At 44.7% G+C, this 18,378-nt stretch overlaps 1 protein-coding gene across 16 annotated transcripts in view; it reads left to right on the top strand.

Moving 5' to 3' along the window:
- Positions 1 to 18,378, top strand: part of CADPS (calcium dependent secretion activator) — a 205,922-nt gene that overhangs the window by 120,293 nt on the left and 67,251 nt on the right. For all 16 annotated transcript variants that reach the window (XM_077786159.1, XM_021537240.3, XM_077786156.1 and 13 more), the window contains 5 exons: positions 128 to 264; positions 5,316 to 5,503; positions 15,433 to 15,534; positions 16,362 to 16,425; positions 17,143 to 17,266. In XM_077786159.1, coding sequence (XP_077642285.1) covers positions 128 to 264; positions 5,316 to 5,503; positions 15,433 to 15,534; positions 16,362 to 16,425; positions 17,143 to 17,266 — 615 coding nt within the window. The remainder of the gene's footprint in view (positions 1 to 127; positions 265 to 5,315; positions 5,504 to 15,432; positions 15,535 to 16,361; positions 16,426 to 17,142; positions 17,267 to 18,378) is intronic.

Genomic DNA, 18,378 nt, shown 5'->3' with positions numbered 1-18,378 from the left:
ATGGAGGGAAGAGGAGATACTTGGCTTTCATGCTTCATACTGTATATTTTTTTTCTGTTATATTTGTCAACTAAAATGTCTTATATCTCTCTAAATGGTGTCTTTCTCTATATGTATAAATGAACAGATGCAGATAGAGCTCAAAAGCATGGCATGGATGAATTTATCTCTTCCAATCCCTGTAACTTTGACCACGCTTCACTCTTTGAGATGGTTCAGCGCCTCACTTTGGACCACAGACTTAATGATTCCTATTCTTGTCTGGCAAGTATATTCTTTGGTCTCTAGTGATATAAACATCAAGCAGCAAAGTCAAAGCTAGTGTGACTGGGGGCTGATCCCCCTGTTGCTGGAAGATTGACTTCTGTTTACTCCAGGTTTGAATTTGGCCCAGAGGTGTTTTCTTTTGAGAGGCTGCCCGCAGTGAACTGACTGCTGTTCTTCTCCAGTCGCACTGTCTTTTATTATTTCTGTTTGCAATGTTTGAAATGTTTCTTCCTGCAAAGAGAAACTCCAGTGTGGGAATGTGAAGTAGAGAGCAGTGTTTTGCAGCCTCCTGCACTGCCTTCCAGAGTCTTCTGGATGAAAGAACAGGGAAAAGATGACTGTCTGGTACCACCTCCCATGTCAATGGAGTCCCACCAGGAATAACTGTGGCCCAGCTTTGTGTCTCTTTATGAGCAGGGGTCCCAAGCAGGTAACAGATGGGACTGTGTGGATAACTGCAGTGCTGCTGCAGTCTGTCCATGCTCACATAGTTGCATGCCCATCCTGAGTACTCCCATGAGCAGCAGCAGTTGCAGCTCTTTGCCCACCATAGGACAGTGGCACTGAGGTGTTCCAGGACAGCTTGTAGCCTTTGGCTGGGGTGCAGTGCTTGGGGGTTTTTATGTACTATAAGGGCATAGATAACAAATAACCAATAACAATGCAACCTGAGCAATTAATTTTTAGCAGTTTCAGTGAGGAGGATGACGAGGCTCTTAGTTTTTGAGAAAACAACAGGATTAATCCTTTCTAGAGCGTCCTGAAACACGGGACATGTCCTGAACATGGCATGGGACAGATTCTGACCTGCTGCCCTCCTACTGTTGCGCAAGGTGGCACACTGGGGTATCATGGTGGGCTCCTTCAGCAGAAAGACCACGCTGTGCCAAGAGCCTTTGCCAGCTGTGCAGTCCCTGGAGCTCCTGAGTGCCTTGCTGTTAAAAGCAGAAGCCTGGGAACACAGCTGAGCAGTTGGCAAGGAGTCTGTCAGTCTCAAATCCTGCCCTCCATGTCCCCCTCCACCATGGTACTCCTCTCACTGCCCTGCTCCTTGTACCACACACAAGGGCCAGTCCCCTCTGAAGGACTGAGGTCCAGTAAATGCCACTAGCAGCAATGAGTTGTCATCTTCCTGAGGAGAGGCAGGATAGGAGGAACAGTTGTGGACATCCCCTGAGGTAAGGATGGGGTGGGGGAAGGCTGCATTTTACCTGCAGATACCCAAGTGGTACAAGTAGGCTTGGTGGGAGCATTGTCAGACCTGCAGCAGGTTCCTCACTGGTTCCATCAAGGTCCTTGCTCTGGCAGGCAGTGACTTTGGCATGCAGCTTCTGCTCCCCACGCATGGCTGACCCTAGGAAGACCATCCCCATCCATGCATGTCTGAGAGGTTGGCTTGCTGCTGGTTTGTCTCTGTGCAGTCTTGGGCCTGGTGAGAAAGCTGTGGCCATTGAATTAAACTCATGGAGAGGTGAGAGGCCATCACTGAAAATGATTAACAATGTTTTTCTTCAAGAAACCCACCAGCCGCACTTCTGCTTGTTATGGAGATGTTTAGGCCCTTGCTAGAAGCTACCAGAGCGGTGGAGCTCCCCTCAGCACCAAGACTCATCCTCTTCAGAGTGGAGCATCACCAGTTAACCATCTTCTTTCAAATCACCCATTGCAGTGTTGTAAGGAACAGAATAATGGCCTGTGTTCACCTATGCTTGGTTTCACGTGCTTCTTGACTTACTTTGCCATGTTTTTGTCCTGATTACGGTGTAAAAACAGACTGTCCTCAAAAACTGCAAAGAGCTGCCACTATTCTTGCTGTGTCTTTGGAATGTTGGTGATAGCACTGTGCTGAGTTGGCTGGAGGAGCTGTGAGCCCGTGGTAAGCCTGCTCTAGCCACTGTGTGCCACTGGGCAATTCTTGCTCCCTACAGGACATTCCATGCAAGGTCCCACAGGGTTTTGCCTCATCACACCTCTTGTTGTTTTCAAATATGAGCATGGAGGTGCCAGGAAAGACTTACCCTGGCGCAGAGGATAACTCAGCATTGCTTCCTTTCTGTGGAACCAGGTTAAACAACGCTATTGTGAGCCCAGTCACGGGCTGAGCCAGGCATCCCTAGGAAAACAAACAGCCTGGCTGACTCATCCCAGCCATGGCAGAAGTGATGTTTACTGGCAGAGAGCTCTGTGCTGGGGAGGGGGAAGAACACTTTCTGCAGAGCTTGCAGAGGGGTCTTGCCCATCATCCACAAATTGATAGTATAGTCACACTCAGAGGATTTCCTGGACTTTTGAGAAGACAATTCAGCTGTTCCGGCTTGGTATGGACCCCACACATGCGTGGGTCTTCATTCTTTTCACTTGGACATGTGTGTTGTTTCTGAAACTGCCCTCCAACTCTTCCCAAGACTTCCCCGTCCACTGCCAGCATCCAGCTCACACAGCCATCTCTCTGCTGGAGCTGTATTGCCCAAGATGTGTCAGCATTCATATAATTTCCATTATATAGCACAACACAAACCACAGGACAGTCTTCAAAGTACCCAGCCTAACTGAGATGATGTGAGGGAATCAGGTTAAGAGATCCATGAAGCAGGCCACCAAGATTAAATTGTCTTAGATTTCCTAAGATAAATGGTAATTTCCCTCAAAAACTGTTTTTCTCAGAAGTTGCATTTGCCTAGTAGACAACTGGCCTATGTGTCACCAGCCCTGACCAAGCCTTGCTTTTCCCAGCTCCAAAGCTCCCCTGGCATTCCCTGCTGGTGCCTGGGACATGTCTCCTTATCAGAGCAGTTCAGCTTGTTGAACACAGTCAGTGGAGCTCCTTGTGCTCTGTGCCCTTCCTCCATTGTCCCCTCCAGGTTTCCTCATGTCATTGGAGACAATCTGTGAGGCCACACTGAGCTGCGCCTATCTGCACTGGGGACAGACACCCCATGTCAGCTGCCACTGTCAGCTGCTTTTGCCAGGCAAATCTTCATCAAGAGCCAGGCTCTGCCTGAAGATCTTGGGGATCTGTTTGAGTACTGCTTTTCATCAAACCTTGGGGGTTTTTCTAGGGCTGTGGGGAGTAGCATTTACTTGCTCCAGTGGATCCCCATTCAGCAGCAAGTGTTTTATTTCCTACCTCTGCCATGCAAGGGAAGACCTCCTGGTCCTCCTGTGGCTCTGGATCTGCTGCCTGTGCTCTCGTAAGGTCTGGGGCTCATCACTGAACCTCTGATCTCTGCTCATGCTTCCCCTCATGGCACCATGGCAGCGATTATGGATGTTTACCATCATCCCTTCTGTTCTCCTGAGAACCAGCACATCGCAGAGCCCAGTTCAGGGGAGCAATGTGGCGTGCTCCAGATCGCTGGGTTCATCCTCTGCTTCCTTTGCCTCAGACTCCAGTAAAATCAGTGCCAGCCTTCCCATCACTGTCAGTAGAGCCAAGATTACACCCCATAGGGAGAAATGAGTTCTTTCTTTGTACTAGGTGAATATAATAATTTCAGCTGCACTTCTACCCCTATATCCAAAAGCAGAGCAATCATGTCATTTCCATGTTTTTACCATGCCTGATCACTTACACGAAGAGAGACGAGAGATGGTCTAAGGAGTAACAGACAACATAAAGAACTTCAGAATCAAGCATAATACCTCCAACCCAAAAGCAAACAAAAATACCATCAAAAGTGGTGAAGGCAAATATACCCCTCCCAAAAAATAGCCTTCCAGAGGGCTGTCCCATCTGCATTGTTCTGTGTCTTCATTTTGAAATGTGCACTTCTAGTGATCCCAGCACTGTAGCTACTCCCTATATCTATCATTTTCCCCTCATTATTTTAATTCTTTTCTCAATCTGTTTTGGAGTTGGCCCAATAAGGATGAGCAAATCCTTCTCTATGTCTTTGAGCTCTTAATTGATATTTCTTCAACTCTTTTCAAAGCAGCTATTTTGGCATCTAGAAAAGATTTGGTGTCATCTGAGTGGTAGAAAATATATTTTAATCTTTCACAGCAGTGTTGTTTCTAAGATGTAGCATTTGGGGTAACAGATGGGGTGGCAAAGAAGTTGCCTATAGGGGCAGTGCTCTGCCTCAACTACTCTCCCGCCCGCTGCAGGAACTTTTCAATTAAACGATGAAAGATTTTGCAGCTTGATGCATTCCAGAGCTGCGTCTTAGCAATTGTTTAGCACCCAAATTTCCATGTAAATATTGACGATTTTACAGCGTTTTGAAAAGCAATCTATGAGATTATTCTTGTTCTCATTAGCCCCTCTCCTGAAGGCAGAGGCACGCTCCACTTCGGCTGTCCCAGGACCTTCACCAGAGCCATCCCCTTGCAGGGAAGGGTGTCGTCCTTTGGGAGTCTGGACATTGTACCACAAGCCTTGTGTCACCAGCCCCTCAGGCACAAAGAAATGGTCTGTGGTTCCTGGATGTGTAAGGGAACCCTGCTTTTGAGCAGAGCTCCCCTTGTTTCGGTGCCAAGGAGCTGGCGAAGTCAGAGCATGTCGCCAGCAGCACGCAATAGGGACAATGGGAAATGTCCCTTTCTGATACTGCAGAATTGCCCTTCTCCATCTGCAGGATGTTCCTACCTGCCAGATGCAAGAGGAGTCCTTTTTCAGTGTAATCCTCTGTCCTCTTCCCCCAGATCAATCTTGTGCTCCCGGCCAAATGTACAATCCTATCCCCAGACTATTGTTTCACACTGTTTAAATAACCAAACCTTGTCATCTCTTAAAGATGTCTTTTTTTTTCTTTGTATTTTTTTGCTAGGCACTGACATGAACTGGCCTAACTTTTCAGCATTTTAAATTACATTTCCCTTTGATGGTAGCATAATACATTTTTGCTAACGGTTGCAATGAGTATATGCTGTGTTTGAGTAATGATGTGCAGACTGTATTGTTTGAGTGACCTCTCTCCTTTTTCCTTAATGTAGCCTTAGGTTTGTATTTCTTTTTATTAGAGCAGTTGACCACTACACCTCCAAATCTGATAGACTTTGTATTTAATAACTTATATTTAAAATCAAGTCTCTTTATTTCTAAACAGGGCTGGTTTAGTCCTGGCCAGGTCTTTGTGCTAGATGAGTATTGTGCACGTAATGGAGTGAGAGGCTGTCACAGACATCTCTGCTACCTCAGAGATTTGCTAGAGCGCGCAGAAAACGGAGCTATGATTGACCCCACCTTACTTCACTACAGCTTTGCCTTTTGTGCATCACATGTTCATGGCAACAGGTAAGGAATTCTTTTTGGCTAGCAGTGCCCTGCCTACCAGAGATGACTTTGTCAAATACAGGTTTCCTTGGATAATGCAGAACAGTCCCCAATTTGTTTTCACAGTGGATGTTTGGCAGCAGCACTTCTAGTGGCATAGTCGGTTTGTTTGTTTGTTTCATTGCTTGTTTAATGTAAGCAGTAAAAATGCACATAGAGGATCCAGAAACGAAGGTTTTTAACTTACTTGCCCAGGCACTTGCTAAGATGCAGTTCTGAACAAGATACAGTTGCAGTCCCTGTGACTGTCACGGGTTGAATAAATAGAAGTAAATGATACACCGTGCTGATTTAATTGCTGTGCAAGAGGATCTGACAAGTTGTAGCAGTGAAATTTTCAGCAGTATCAAACTTCAGTGCTCAGAAGGGCTTTAAGCCCTTGGGCACCCATGTCTTATTTAAAGCCCACGTGACATCAGTTCAGAAATTGCTTAGACATAACTGGAAATTTTATCTTACTCTGTTACAAAGCAATTTCAGTTTCAAAAGACGACAGTTCTTTTCTCTCAAATATGACAAACCTTTGATGGGAGGAACTGGAGCTGTGTTTCCCCCCCCCCTCCATTTATTTTGTTGTTTGTAGATGCTGTAGCATCTATTGCAGCTTCTTTTTCTGCTTTTTTTCTGTTAATTTATATTGTATACTTTGAGATATCACTTTGTATCTTACATATTTGGCTGAAGAAAGGAATGCTATAAAATAATTAGGTGTTTTCATATACCTCTGGTAAATACCACCCTGATTTACGACATGCATTGCCCAGGTTTCACATTGCAAGGCTGTTGCTTGCTTTTGCAGTTACTTTCATACATCTTGTCATGGAAACCAAGTTTTGCTTCCTTAGTTTCTTTTTTAGTTCTGACTTTCCGTTGCTCATTCGTTCTTTCTTTGCCAATTGTTATATCATTTCAGTTGTTTCCTTTCAACTTAATTTCCTTTTGTTTTATTTTGAGGTTTTTCATGCTTTCTTCTTATTTCTTTCGCTTCTGCTGCCGGCCTTGCCCCCCACATTTCAATCATTCCCCCAAGCCAACTCATGGCAGAATTACTTGGTGGGTCACAGCCAAGTGCAGACGGTGAGGGGGGCAAAGCCTCTGCTGCTGAAACGGAGACAAAAAAGGATTCCAAAAAGGAGTCCAAAAAAAAGAAGGAGCCCAAAACCCAGCCGAATCCAGAGCCGAAAAGGTAAGTGGAAGTGTGCAGTGCACAGGAGTGTGTTGCAGAGGGCTCCTCAGTCACTGAGCACCCTGGGCAGTTGCACCCCCATGGCTCAGGGACACCTGACTCCAGCATTGGGGTCACATGCTCTCCTGGGAGCTGGATAGCTTTTGGGCACCCAAGTCCCATAGGGGATCAGAGACTTAGGTTTCTAGGTGTGTGTTTAGAAGATGGCTCACATGGTGTTTAGGGGATGGGACCAGCCAGTGAAAGTGGCTGCCCCGTTGTCCTTTGTCCTAAGCAGGACTCAGCTGACAGCTGGTTTGGGAACAGGACTTGGCTCAAAGCCCATCTAACAGAGGGGAGGTGGGATACTCATCATAGCTACTCCATGTACCTTTGCACAGCCAGGGCTGAAGCTTTCTTTTCATCAGGGCTGGTGACAGGAGGTATCTGATGGTATGGGCCAAGGTGGCAACCTCCCATTCCCTCTCCATGGGGGAGGGGAGTTGTGGGCTCAGGAGAATGGCATGCTTTCAAGCCAGTCCCATGCTGTACAGCTGTCCAGGGCTGTGTGTGGCTGCTGCGCTGTATGAGGGGCTGTTGGGCAATGCCAGAGGGGCAGTTTGGCCATGGATGGGCTATTCCAGTCACTCATTTAAAATATTCCAAGAAAGGAATGAGGTGTCTTGCTATGGCTTAGTTGTCTCTAGCTGACAGTTGACTTCACATCGGAAAGCTGAAGGTTCATGTTCCTTCTTGGTCTGTGCTGTCTCTCTGTTGCCTGGGGATTGCAGGAGGCTCTGTGTGGGAGCTGCAAGGCTGCAGCATTGCGCGTTCCCACCAAGGGCAGGCTCTGCTTAACACCCAACAGTTTGCCATGGAGTCTGCGGGGTGCAGCGTCTGGCTTTTGCTACCAGAAGGTCACAGAAAGGGACCACAGGAGGTCTCGGAGGAAAACGCGACTGCTTATCTTTCGTGTCTACTCTCAGCAATCTGAATATCTGACTGGAAGAGTCACGATTTCATTCCAGAGAGCTGTTGAGGCCACATGCATCGTGCATTTGCGAGCTGGCTGGCAGAGAGCGATGGAAAGCCACTGTTTACCCGTGCAGTCCTTACTGGCAGTTGCGATGCAGTAAAGCCGTGCTCGCTTTAGCTCTGTCCCTCCCTCCCACCTGCTGTGTCCATGCATTGCTCATTGCCTTATGACTGGCCCTGCTCTCCCCAGGAAACTTAGAGCTCATGGCAGAAACTTTCCGTGTAAAAGTTGTCAAGGTGGCACACCTGCCCCGGGACCTGGCGCAGCACCCAACAGAACATCCTGGAGTGGCCACATATTGCATTGTTGTTGGGATGCACAGTGGTCTGCGAAAGACTGAGTTACAAGACATTTTTGTGTTTAACAAAGGCTTCTTTTTCCACCAAATCTGAAAAAGTGTTGATTTTCTTCATAAAAAAGAGTTCCTTCACTTTTAGACAGTAAAAACCCCTGAATGGGTGGTTTAGCTTTCCCCAGGATGAAGTTGGCTGTCAGACAGAATATGCCACCCAGTAATGAAGGTCGAGCAGAGAGATAATTTCATGTGGCTATCAATCTCCTGTATTAGCAGCAGACAGTGATGGAGCTGAGGTGGGCTGTCTGTTTGTATCGTGTTTGCATAAGGTCAGGCAGCGAGACAACAGTCGCTCGCAGTCAGCGGGAAGTGCAGGCAGGCTGTGGATGCCGAGGACAGCCTGAAGGTCAAGGCTGACAGGATGACAGGTGTCAGTGTGGGGATGATGCCTCCTCGCCCGTCCAACCCCGCCTCGGCAGCGCTGCCGTGCCGCAGCCAGGACGGGAGCAGGCAGGCTGCTGGTGGAAATGCAGATCTAGCTTGGGGCTGGCCCTGGGGCTGCAGCAGGTGAAGTGGTCAAAATGGGATTTTGTGGACAGTTCGGAGCCCTGTTGCCCTGCTTGTCAGAGTTTGGTCTCCCCTCTCCTTTGGGCTCATGTATCTTATTCAGACCCCTGACATGATCTCTCCATACCAAGGCTGTAAATCGCTGCTATTTGCATGACAGCCCACATAATTTTTATTTTAATTTCATTTTTTTCACAAGTAGAAATGGAGTTAAATGTAGATTACTTGCCCTGAGTTTCATCTCCTGAGACATCTGACTATGCAAATGCAGGGTGTGAGGAAAACAGGGACTACCAAGAACAATATCCACATGGTTTACTGTCCTTAGGTACTTGCTTTTCACTGAGACTGAGGAACTTAATGCTTTTTAATTGTGGTCTCTCATTAGTTGATAATGGAGTTTTGTCCACTTGGTATCACAGGATGCCTTTTGCAAAGACCTATCATTATGAAAAAGTATTATTTCTGATGTATTTACATAGTTGACAGATAGTAAAGATGCAGAATTATCCAGACATCCAACAACACGTGGTATGTTTATTGATGTCTCTTTGCTTTTGGTGCCACCACTATGTTGCTATTCTTTATCAATATTCCTCCAGAGAGCTAGCAAAGACAAGAGCAGGAACAGTTTTGAAAAGACATTCACATCATAAAATTGTGAAAGGGTTTAAATGGCCACCAAGATCTTTCCCTGCCTTCCCTCTCCCTCTGTCCTCATGTCATGAGGGCTGTGGCAGTACTGCCAGTGTTGTTTGACACACAGAGAAGTGATGTGTTAGAGGAGCCTCACTGCTTCCCTGTCCACACATGAGAGAAGTATTGTGGAACAGAAAGTTGAGCTCAGCTTTTCTAGGTCTAAAGTTAGTGCTTAGATCTTGAGCAGTGGCTCCTGTACCTTGCAGAGAAGTGGCTTTCAGGAATGGCCTTGGTTTCACTTGTGTATTTTTTTTATTTAGGCAGAGAATAGCATTATTTTTAAAGTTAGCATCATTAAAAACTCTTTTTGTGCTTGTTAATCCCAAACTTTTAAAAATCTGAGTTAAATATTGATCATTTGCATGCTCAATATTAGCAGACTGAGCTTACCAAAATCAGGATGTTGGACTGAATTCCCTTCAGCCTAATAACAGCCAAGTATCATAATCTTCTGCAAGTTGTTCGATGACTATTTACCTAGGGTTCAAGCAGCTACAAGTCTCTGTTAATTAATTTGGTATATTAGTGACTTCCCTTTCTTCTGTAAACTGTATTTTATGGCCTCAAATTTGTTTTCAAGAAAAATCAATTTTGTTAACGAATGTTACCATTAGCTTTCATTACTGTTTTTACAATTGTAAACCCAGCAGAAATGTGCTATTGTCATAAGCCTTCAGGAACTGAAAACTCTACGTGACATACCTGCAATATTCTCCATTGTATTGTAATTGCATATCTGGTCTGTTTCACATAAAGATTTCCGCACAGCTAGTTGAAACAAAAGAAATACAGGATTATTTTCATCCCTCAAGCAGTAAATACACTTTATCATGATATCTTCCTGTGCTCCCCTAGAGCTCAGTGTTGGGTTTCTGGTTCAGATGCCTTGCCCTGGCAGCGGTAAGGCAGGTTCAGTCTGGCAGGGTGTGATGCCCTGCCCTGTGTCCCATCCAGTGCCACCATCAGCCCGTGGTGACACAGCCGGTGCTCCCGCTGTCTGTCGGATGGGATGTGCTCCTGCACTGAAGGGCTGGGCTGGCAGCCACCAGCAGGTCACCGGCTCAGCGCAGGAGGCTGACAAGATTCATCACAATGGGTGTAGGATGGCAGGGCTCAGGAACCATCCGGTGCGTCAGCGGTGCAGATCACACATGAGAATCAATGAGCTGTGACTCGGCGCTGCGGCGTGGAGGAGAGCCCGAGTGGAGGGAAGGCAGGAGTTGGGAGATTAAATGGTTCCCATGCTCGGCAGGACCTCACGGGCAGCTGGGGCAGCCCAGGAGCGCTGGGGTGAACAAAGGGCTTCTCACCGACATTTCCCACACGGTGCGAGTGCCCAGAAGAAAGGGGAGTTGGGGAAAATCGATGTTTGCTGAATACACTTTTTTCCTTGGGCTGTAGGCAGGTGGACTCTTTCAGCTCTGGTCTGCTGGGGGAGATGTGCGAGGCAGCCGTGATCCTGCCCACATCCCCAGAGCCCGTCCTCGTGCAACCGGTGGGGCTGTGCAGGCAACTCCTCCAGCGAGGGCTCCTGCGAAAGCCTCTCCTGACACATGCCGTCCAAGGCACTAATCATCGATGTTTACTGTATAGCTCATATGTGCTGCACCTGGCAACCAGCAAGGGAGCTGAAGGCAGCACGTGTTTTATATTTGAGTTGTTACTTAAAAAATCAAATTATTTGCATCAGTTTTTGACATTGTTTTTTTTCCCTTGGCTCTGCATGCCAGGGCTCACAGTGCGTGCAAAGATCTGTTTGCTACGTGTAACCAATATTTTCCCCAGTAAAAAAAAAAAAAGTGTAGACAAGTTAAACATAAAAGGTGTAAAAGATGATATGTCTTTTCATTTAGAAGCCGACGTGGTATTTCATAGAGGCTTATGTCAAAGAGATTAACGCGCTGGAGCTATACTGTATATTTATAATTGCATACAAATGCATGCTATTGCTTCATATATTAGTCTTTGTTAAAAAATCATTTTGATATATTTGTTTTAACAGCATAACTAGCCCTGGGGGCACCGGGTATAATTAGAAAAGGGCATGGGGGGAGGCGGGACTTGTAGAATAAAGCAGTGGCCTTAGGATCACAGGTCCTAATTATAATTTATAATTAACCCCGGAATTTGCACAAACCATCTAAGCTAAACAAGGACTATCATTTTTGCTGTTTAAATTGCAACCCTTTTTTTTAATTTCACCACCTGCTTTGTTGGTGTTGTTGTTTTTGTGGTTTAAAACTTAAAAACATGGGGGGATTAGGAAAGTGGCATTTAAAACTTTTCATATGAAATATTTACTGTGGGAATTTACTAGTTTAGAGCCAACACAGTGAATCTGCAGCAGAAGGAGTGATCTGAAACTTGTTTACTTATAATTAAAAATCTCGTTAGTTATTTTTCTTGCCTTTTTTGCCCTTCTGCTTCCCTCTCTGCCCACAGCTTCTGCCATACACCTCAAATACCCGTGAGCAGGAGCTGTAGAGAATTGGATGGAATTGTGTCTCCACACAGAAGGAGACATTAATGTTGTTTGTACAACTGAATTCATAGACCCGAACCCATTTCGTCCCTCATGCATTTGTATACACCTTGTACATCCAAAACTTCTGTTCCACCCTTTTGCTCTCCTCTCACTTCTCATCACTGCTTCAGTGCAGTAGTGATATAGTTGTGGACTGTGAGAAGATCAGTTCCTGCAGCTTCGAGAGATGCTGTTCGCTGGAGGAGTTGATGCTTCTGTACATTAGATCAAATAGCTGGTATCAAAGATGAGCTGGAGACCTTTGCTGAAAACAAAATTGCCAATAAACATCAGAATGAGCTGTGCAGCTTGAGCTTCTCCTGGGAATTTTTCAGCCCCATCATCTATGTACCAAAATTGTCTAGAGCACAGAAGTGAATCTTAAATTACAGTGATGCTAAGCTATATACCCTTTGTGTTCTTGCAAAAGGGAAAATAAATATGTTCCCTCAGAAAGATTATATTTTCAAAGTATATTTGACTTGAATATTTAATTAGGTTTCAAAATTATCAAGCTAATAAATTAAGTGGAAGGCTTTGGGTAGTGTTTTTCCAGTTCTATCTATATCCTGCATTTGTCACTAATTAATGAGTTTCTAATGCTTCAGCTTCTGGGAAGATGAGCAACAAAGATTAACATAACTAGTAAATCCAAAGATGTGCAACTGGGTTATAGTATTTGAAAATTGACAAAAACATCGGAAGTATTATTATTTGTGACATGGCTCAAGATGGGGGATTGTGAGGAAAGCAAAGATGACAGAACTGGTGCTAACCACTGTGACAACAACTTGAAAAGCAGCCGACATGACATCTTTCCTATCATGCTGCCGAAAATGTCAACTTTGTGAAGGACAGTGAGAAAATGGTTTGCCGAAAATCTGAAAGGTAGATTCAAGAGATGCTCATCATGTCAGATGCAATATAGTCCACAGCTGGGTGAGAAAGGGAGTCCTTGCCGTGGTGATGGCTCTCGCTTGGCAGGTCCTTCCAGACATCCACACTGCTCCAAAAATGGCTACAGCTGACCTGTAGATTGTCTCAAGTTGGCATGAGACATGAGAGCAGCTTGTGCTTACTGCCTGCATGGAGGGACTGGTGGCCAGAGCCACTGGGTTTGTGTCCTGGCTCACACGAAAGGGGAAGACAGAAGGATTAAGCTTTCATGGTGTGTGTGTGTGTGACATAGGGGTTTAGTTGGCATCCCTTCAGGTGTCGTGACTTGGGCAAAAGCCACATTGGCCAGAGCTTTTCCCTCCAGAACCTACTCTTTGTGTGGGTAAGTGATGCTTCCAGAGCTGGTGCTGCCTGGCCAGGACACACCTGATGCTGTCAGGTCAGCCTGTGCTGGGCGTCCACCGTGAGTTGTTACATGGTGAGTAACAACCATGTTACTCACATGAGTACAGTGAGAAGCTGAGATTCACGTGAGAGGGCTGCGACCCAGCCCGAGCTGTCAGATCCTGCTATTAAATCTCACTGGTTGAGGTTATTGACCTAGGAAAGGGTAACACAATTTTCAAACCGTTTCCAGTCCCACAGCAAATCTCTGCCAGGGCAGGCAGCTTTTACTCCCTCGTTTGTCAGTGTTGATACAATTAACCCAGTGACACTCTGAGCTGTTGTGGGTACAGGGCAAGGACCAAATGCCAAAAGTCAAATGAGGGCTTCAACCCTGCACCTTAATATATGGCATTTATTGTGATCTGCCTTGAATTATCTCTCTCTTCCTGGGAACAAACTAGGCACTGTGAGGTGCACAGTATCACAAAAGGCATGGACATCTCTATCTGAATATTAAATATTTTATGGAACTTTGGAATAAATTATATTAAGCATGTTAAGACATTAATTTTTGTTCAATATCTAATTTGGGTTTTTTGTGGCTTGCTCATTTTTTCAAAATAACTAGTACTAATTAGTTACTAATGAGACCAGATCCATACTTCCAAAACTGTTTATGAAATGTGTTCCCCAGCTGAGACATTTTATCCAAGTTTCAGCCTAAATCTTTTTTTCCTGTTTTTTTCCTTAATACACAACTGAATTTGGCAAATAATCAAAGAAAGATTCTGATTAAATGCTGTTTAACTTTAAATACATGCCCTGGTATTCAAGTATTTTTCTGTGTCCATGCTGCAAGTTTTATTTAATATATATTTAGCTTTAAAATTTTGCAGTAAATATCATCTACGGTTTGCAAGTTCCTCTTCCCAAATGTTTTAATGGTTTATTCACCTGTGTTGGAATATCAGAGTTCATATTTATGATATTAAGAGCTTACTAAATGTAGGGTCGAGGAGAAGAGATTGCACAGATTTTATAGATTTTAATTTTTTTATAGTTTTTTTTTTCTTTTTAAGTTTAGGGCCTTTGATTTTTTAAGAGGAAAATAAAGCCAACCAATTAACCCCTGACAGGAGGTTCATTAGAAGCTTTGTAATCCCTTGCCAAGTCTTTTGTAAAGCCAAACCAGTCTAGTACTGCGGATTTATGCAGCTTAGGCTGAACACTGGGGGAGGCCTTTAAGTAAGAACATTTGTTCAATTTTAAGATGTCTTACCTAAAGATCGCCTGTGCCAGCAGAGTTGCCCAGGAGTACACAACCCTTAGACGTTGCTGTGCAGTGATGGAAGCAGTGCCAGTGACTGTGTGCCTGGCCAATCCCTCTGGTGGATGGGTGGATCAGGCTCGCTCCCTCCTCTCGCCTGGGATGCTGCTGCACGGTGGGTTTTGCCGTGTGGGTGTGGGGGAGAAGGAGAGGATTGGGTAGGTTGGCACCAGCAGAGGTACGGGATGGGAGAGCACAGGGATCACGGCATTATCCAGCCCCCAGGAAGAGCCTCAGCAGGGATTGTCTGCACGCTGTGCTCTGTGAAAGATGAGAAGTACCCCAAGGCAGCAGGACCTGGGTGTCTCACAACACACTCCTGTGCACTCCTCAAATAGAGGGGCATCAAGTTGCCCAAGAAAATTTGAGATAAATTGCATAATGTGTTCATTTTTATAAATTAAAATTAAACTACTGAAGAGGCATTGCATTTCCAATGCAAAATGCATGTCACTCTTCAGGCATATTTCAGCAGAATATATTGAAGATGGTTCACTTCAAGAAACCTCTATAATGGGGTGATTCAGCAGCTAGGAAGGAGTGCAGAATTTTATATTCTGTTTATATATATGTCATTGATATTCTTTTATACTGTGAATTGTGTTAAATTAACAGCTGAATTTTTCTGGAGAAATTCAGTCCCTGTTTTGCCAGCAACCAGCTCAATCCTGACAGGAGAGCTGGCATTGCACTCCCTGCATATACCTGTATTTTGAGGGAAATCTGCTTTTCCCAACTTCTTTTATAATGAAAATAAGGGGGTGGGGGGTTGTCCACATCTAGATTATCACTGTGAGAGAGGATACTTGTTTATTCGTTTATTTTTGATACTTTGGCAGTGGTGTTGCTGCAGCCACCCCTGTCTCGGCACGGCACATCCTCTGTCCCGGGTCTCCCAGTGGGTGAGGGTCCTTCTGGAAAGGCTGTGTGCTGCAGGGTGAGGTCCCGGGGTGCTGAGGTGGAGTCTGAGTCACTGTGGCATTTCTCCTGCAGGCCTGACGGGATAGGAACTGTGACCGTGGACGAGAAAGAGCGTTTCGAAGAGATCAAGGAGAGGCTCCGGGTGCTGCTGGAGAATCAGATCACACATTTCAGGTAAAGGCACAGAGCCCAGGCTGAATGCGAGAGAAATGATTTCCTCACAGCTCCCTCCTATAAGCAGTAAAGCCAAAAGGCAGGTTTTGAATGCACACAGGAATTTTGCATAAGTGACACAGACCTACACAGGGCAGCGAAGCATGTTTATAGCTGGCGTGTGATTTTAAATATATATCCTTTAAAGGATATTTCAAACCATCTTGCTCCCATAGGCATGGTAAAGCTGTGGATTTTTTCTAAAATATAACAACAAAAAATCCCTTATCCTCTTATTTCTCTGTTCCTTTCTGCTCAGTTATAACCCATTTACCTTCTCCCTAACATTGACAGGCAGGGCTTTCTGCAGGGATGTAGTATGGACAGTATCCTGCAGTATGGAAAAGTTTGAAACCCCCAGCACACTGGTCAGGTCAGGCAGGCTGTGGACATTCACACGGATGGGTGATGTGCATTACCTACACTCTGGTGCATTGCCAGGTCTCCAGCTGGAAGTAAATATCCTTTCCAGAAGAGCTTTTTTCCCCACATTTTTAGAAGAAAATGGTATTATCTCTCCAAGATTTAAAAACTCTCCAGGTGACACTCAGATTTAAGAAACTGCTAAAACTATCAGTTTATTACTAACCCATATTCTCTTTTGCTGCCTTAGTCTACACCAACAAACCCTTTCAGAATGTTACCCTAAAGAAAGAGTGCACATTCTGGGTAGAGAGACTAGAGAATTACTTGGAAATAAGGAAATACTTAGGAAAGCATCCTTATGGCTCAGGAAAGGCTTGTTCATGTGCACTTGGTCTAATGCTAAGATGATGTGCTTTCTCTAGGTACTGCTTCCCATTTGGCCGTCCAGAGGGTGCACTGAAAGCCACTCTGTCACTGCTGGAAAGGGTAAGCACAGAAATAGCAAAGAGTAATTCAAATGACCTTTTTTCATGTATCCTTCCATCTCAAAAAGTTTGAGAAGCTTTTGGCCTTGCAGAGGACATGTAATTAATGATATCTTATGCTGAAGTGTGGGGCTCAGGTGGGGTTGGTGTCTCCTGCCTCTGCTGAGGGGCAGGTCTGTAGCCTGACCACTAAAGGCACAATGTTCTGTGTCTGTGTTGTCAGGTAAGGGTGAAGGATCCATATCACAGACCCTTGGCAGCAATGCCTGGCCACTGCCTGGTGGAATTCTCATCTTGAAGCAAATTTGTTCCCTCTGGATGTATCATGCTCACCATCATCCTCCTCCCCATCCCCACTCCAACATCCTTCCCACCTCTGCTAACCTACAGTATGGCCAAGTCTAGACCCAAACCCAAATCAGTCAGTAAAGCCTGAGAAGGGCAAAACATTACCTGGCACTGGGCAAGTTGTGATGTATCTTAATGTCATACCCTAAAAAATCATCACAGACTTCAGGGCTTGCCATGCAGTGTAAATACAGGAGGGGAATAATACAGTCCCACATCTCAGGCTGGCCAAGGTCACCTTGTAGTGAGTCCTGTGATTGTACACATGCCCTGAGAGCCACACAGCACTAGCATAGGAATGGATGTTTGTGCTGGGCTTGGAGAAAAGCAGTTCTGTGTGCCACAACAAATCAGATTTTCTTGTGTCAAGGTTCTGATGAAAGACATAGTTACTCCGGTCCCTCAAGAGGAGGTAAAAACAGTCATCCGTAAATGCTTGGAGCAAGCAGCTCTAGTCAATTATACTCGACTATCAGAGTATGCCAAAATTGAAGGTAAGGCTCTTTCTTTCTGAAATTACAATTTTTCTCATGTTTCTAGGTGTCAACCTAGGTGGCTGGGAGCACTTTAAATAAATCTCATTTGCTATTTACTCTTTTGTCGATAAAACTGTTGTAATTCAGAATCATTTTTGTGGTGTTGGCTTCGGAAGCAGTTAAGAATGGAAGCTATGCAAATCATTTCTTTTTCTGGAAAAGAGAGAGGAAACAGTTAAAAAGAACTGTAGCTTTTTTTTTCCTTTGATCGTTAGTGCATTTGGCCAGTGGTGTAGACTCATGTCGTGGTTTTAAAAAACAAATTGAGAAATACTTGGGATGTCATCTTTACAGCTGAAGGTATACTGCAGCTAATTGCTTGTGACACTTCAGGAGACAAATGAAAAATAAAAAACTGAAAAACTGTTTAATCTATGTTGAATCATTTGTAGCCAATTTAAAATGTCTTTTTTTCTGGGTGTGTTTCATTGTCTTTGCAGTTTGTATTGCAGTCATTGATCAGTGATCCCATACTTGCATCGGATTTCTTTCTTGTCACTCTGAATCTGGCAAAGCTGATATTTTTGACCTTTTAAGTTATGGGAGAGTAACAACCAGTGACCAGAGACACATGTAGCCATCAAAAAGACATTTTAAAGTTTGCTGGAGGATATGTGTTACTGAAGCTCTCTGATTCAGTCATTCTTTATGTGTTATCAGTTTATGTTGGTACCTTGTTGGCTGCTATTCCCAACTTGAAACTCCCACCCAACTTTTTCCAAGTTCCCGATTACTTAAACCTGTGTGTTCCAAATGAATGGTATGTTCTGCTCTAGACTCTGGGTTTCTGTCATGTGTGATGTGAAGCTTTCCCACAGCCAAGATTATTGTTGTATGCCTATAGGACAATATTGAGAGGAGAAAAAAAAAACACCCAAACTAAAACTCTCTCTGATTTGTTCTTAGTTCTTGTTTACATGAAAAATTGGGTTGTTATTATATGGCAAATTGTCCAGGTTCTGTACATGACATGTCCTCTCTTTTTCCATTTTTTTCTGTCTAATGATGCAAATTGTGTACCAGTGGTAATGAATTCATTGTTATGCATCCAGTGAGAAACACTTAAGAAT

The sequence above is a fragment of the Lonchura striata genome, chromosome 12, assembly GCF_046129695.1.
Source record: "Lonchura striata isolate bLonStr1 chromosome 12, bLonStr1.mat, whole genome shotgun sequence".
Classification (NCBI taxonomy): Eukaryota; Metazoa; Chordata; class Aves; order Passeriformes; family Estrildidae; genus Lonchura; species Lonchura striata.
This window is presented reverse-complemented; position numbering and strand designations above follow the sequence as displayed.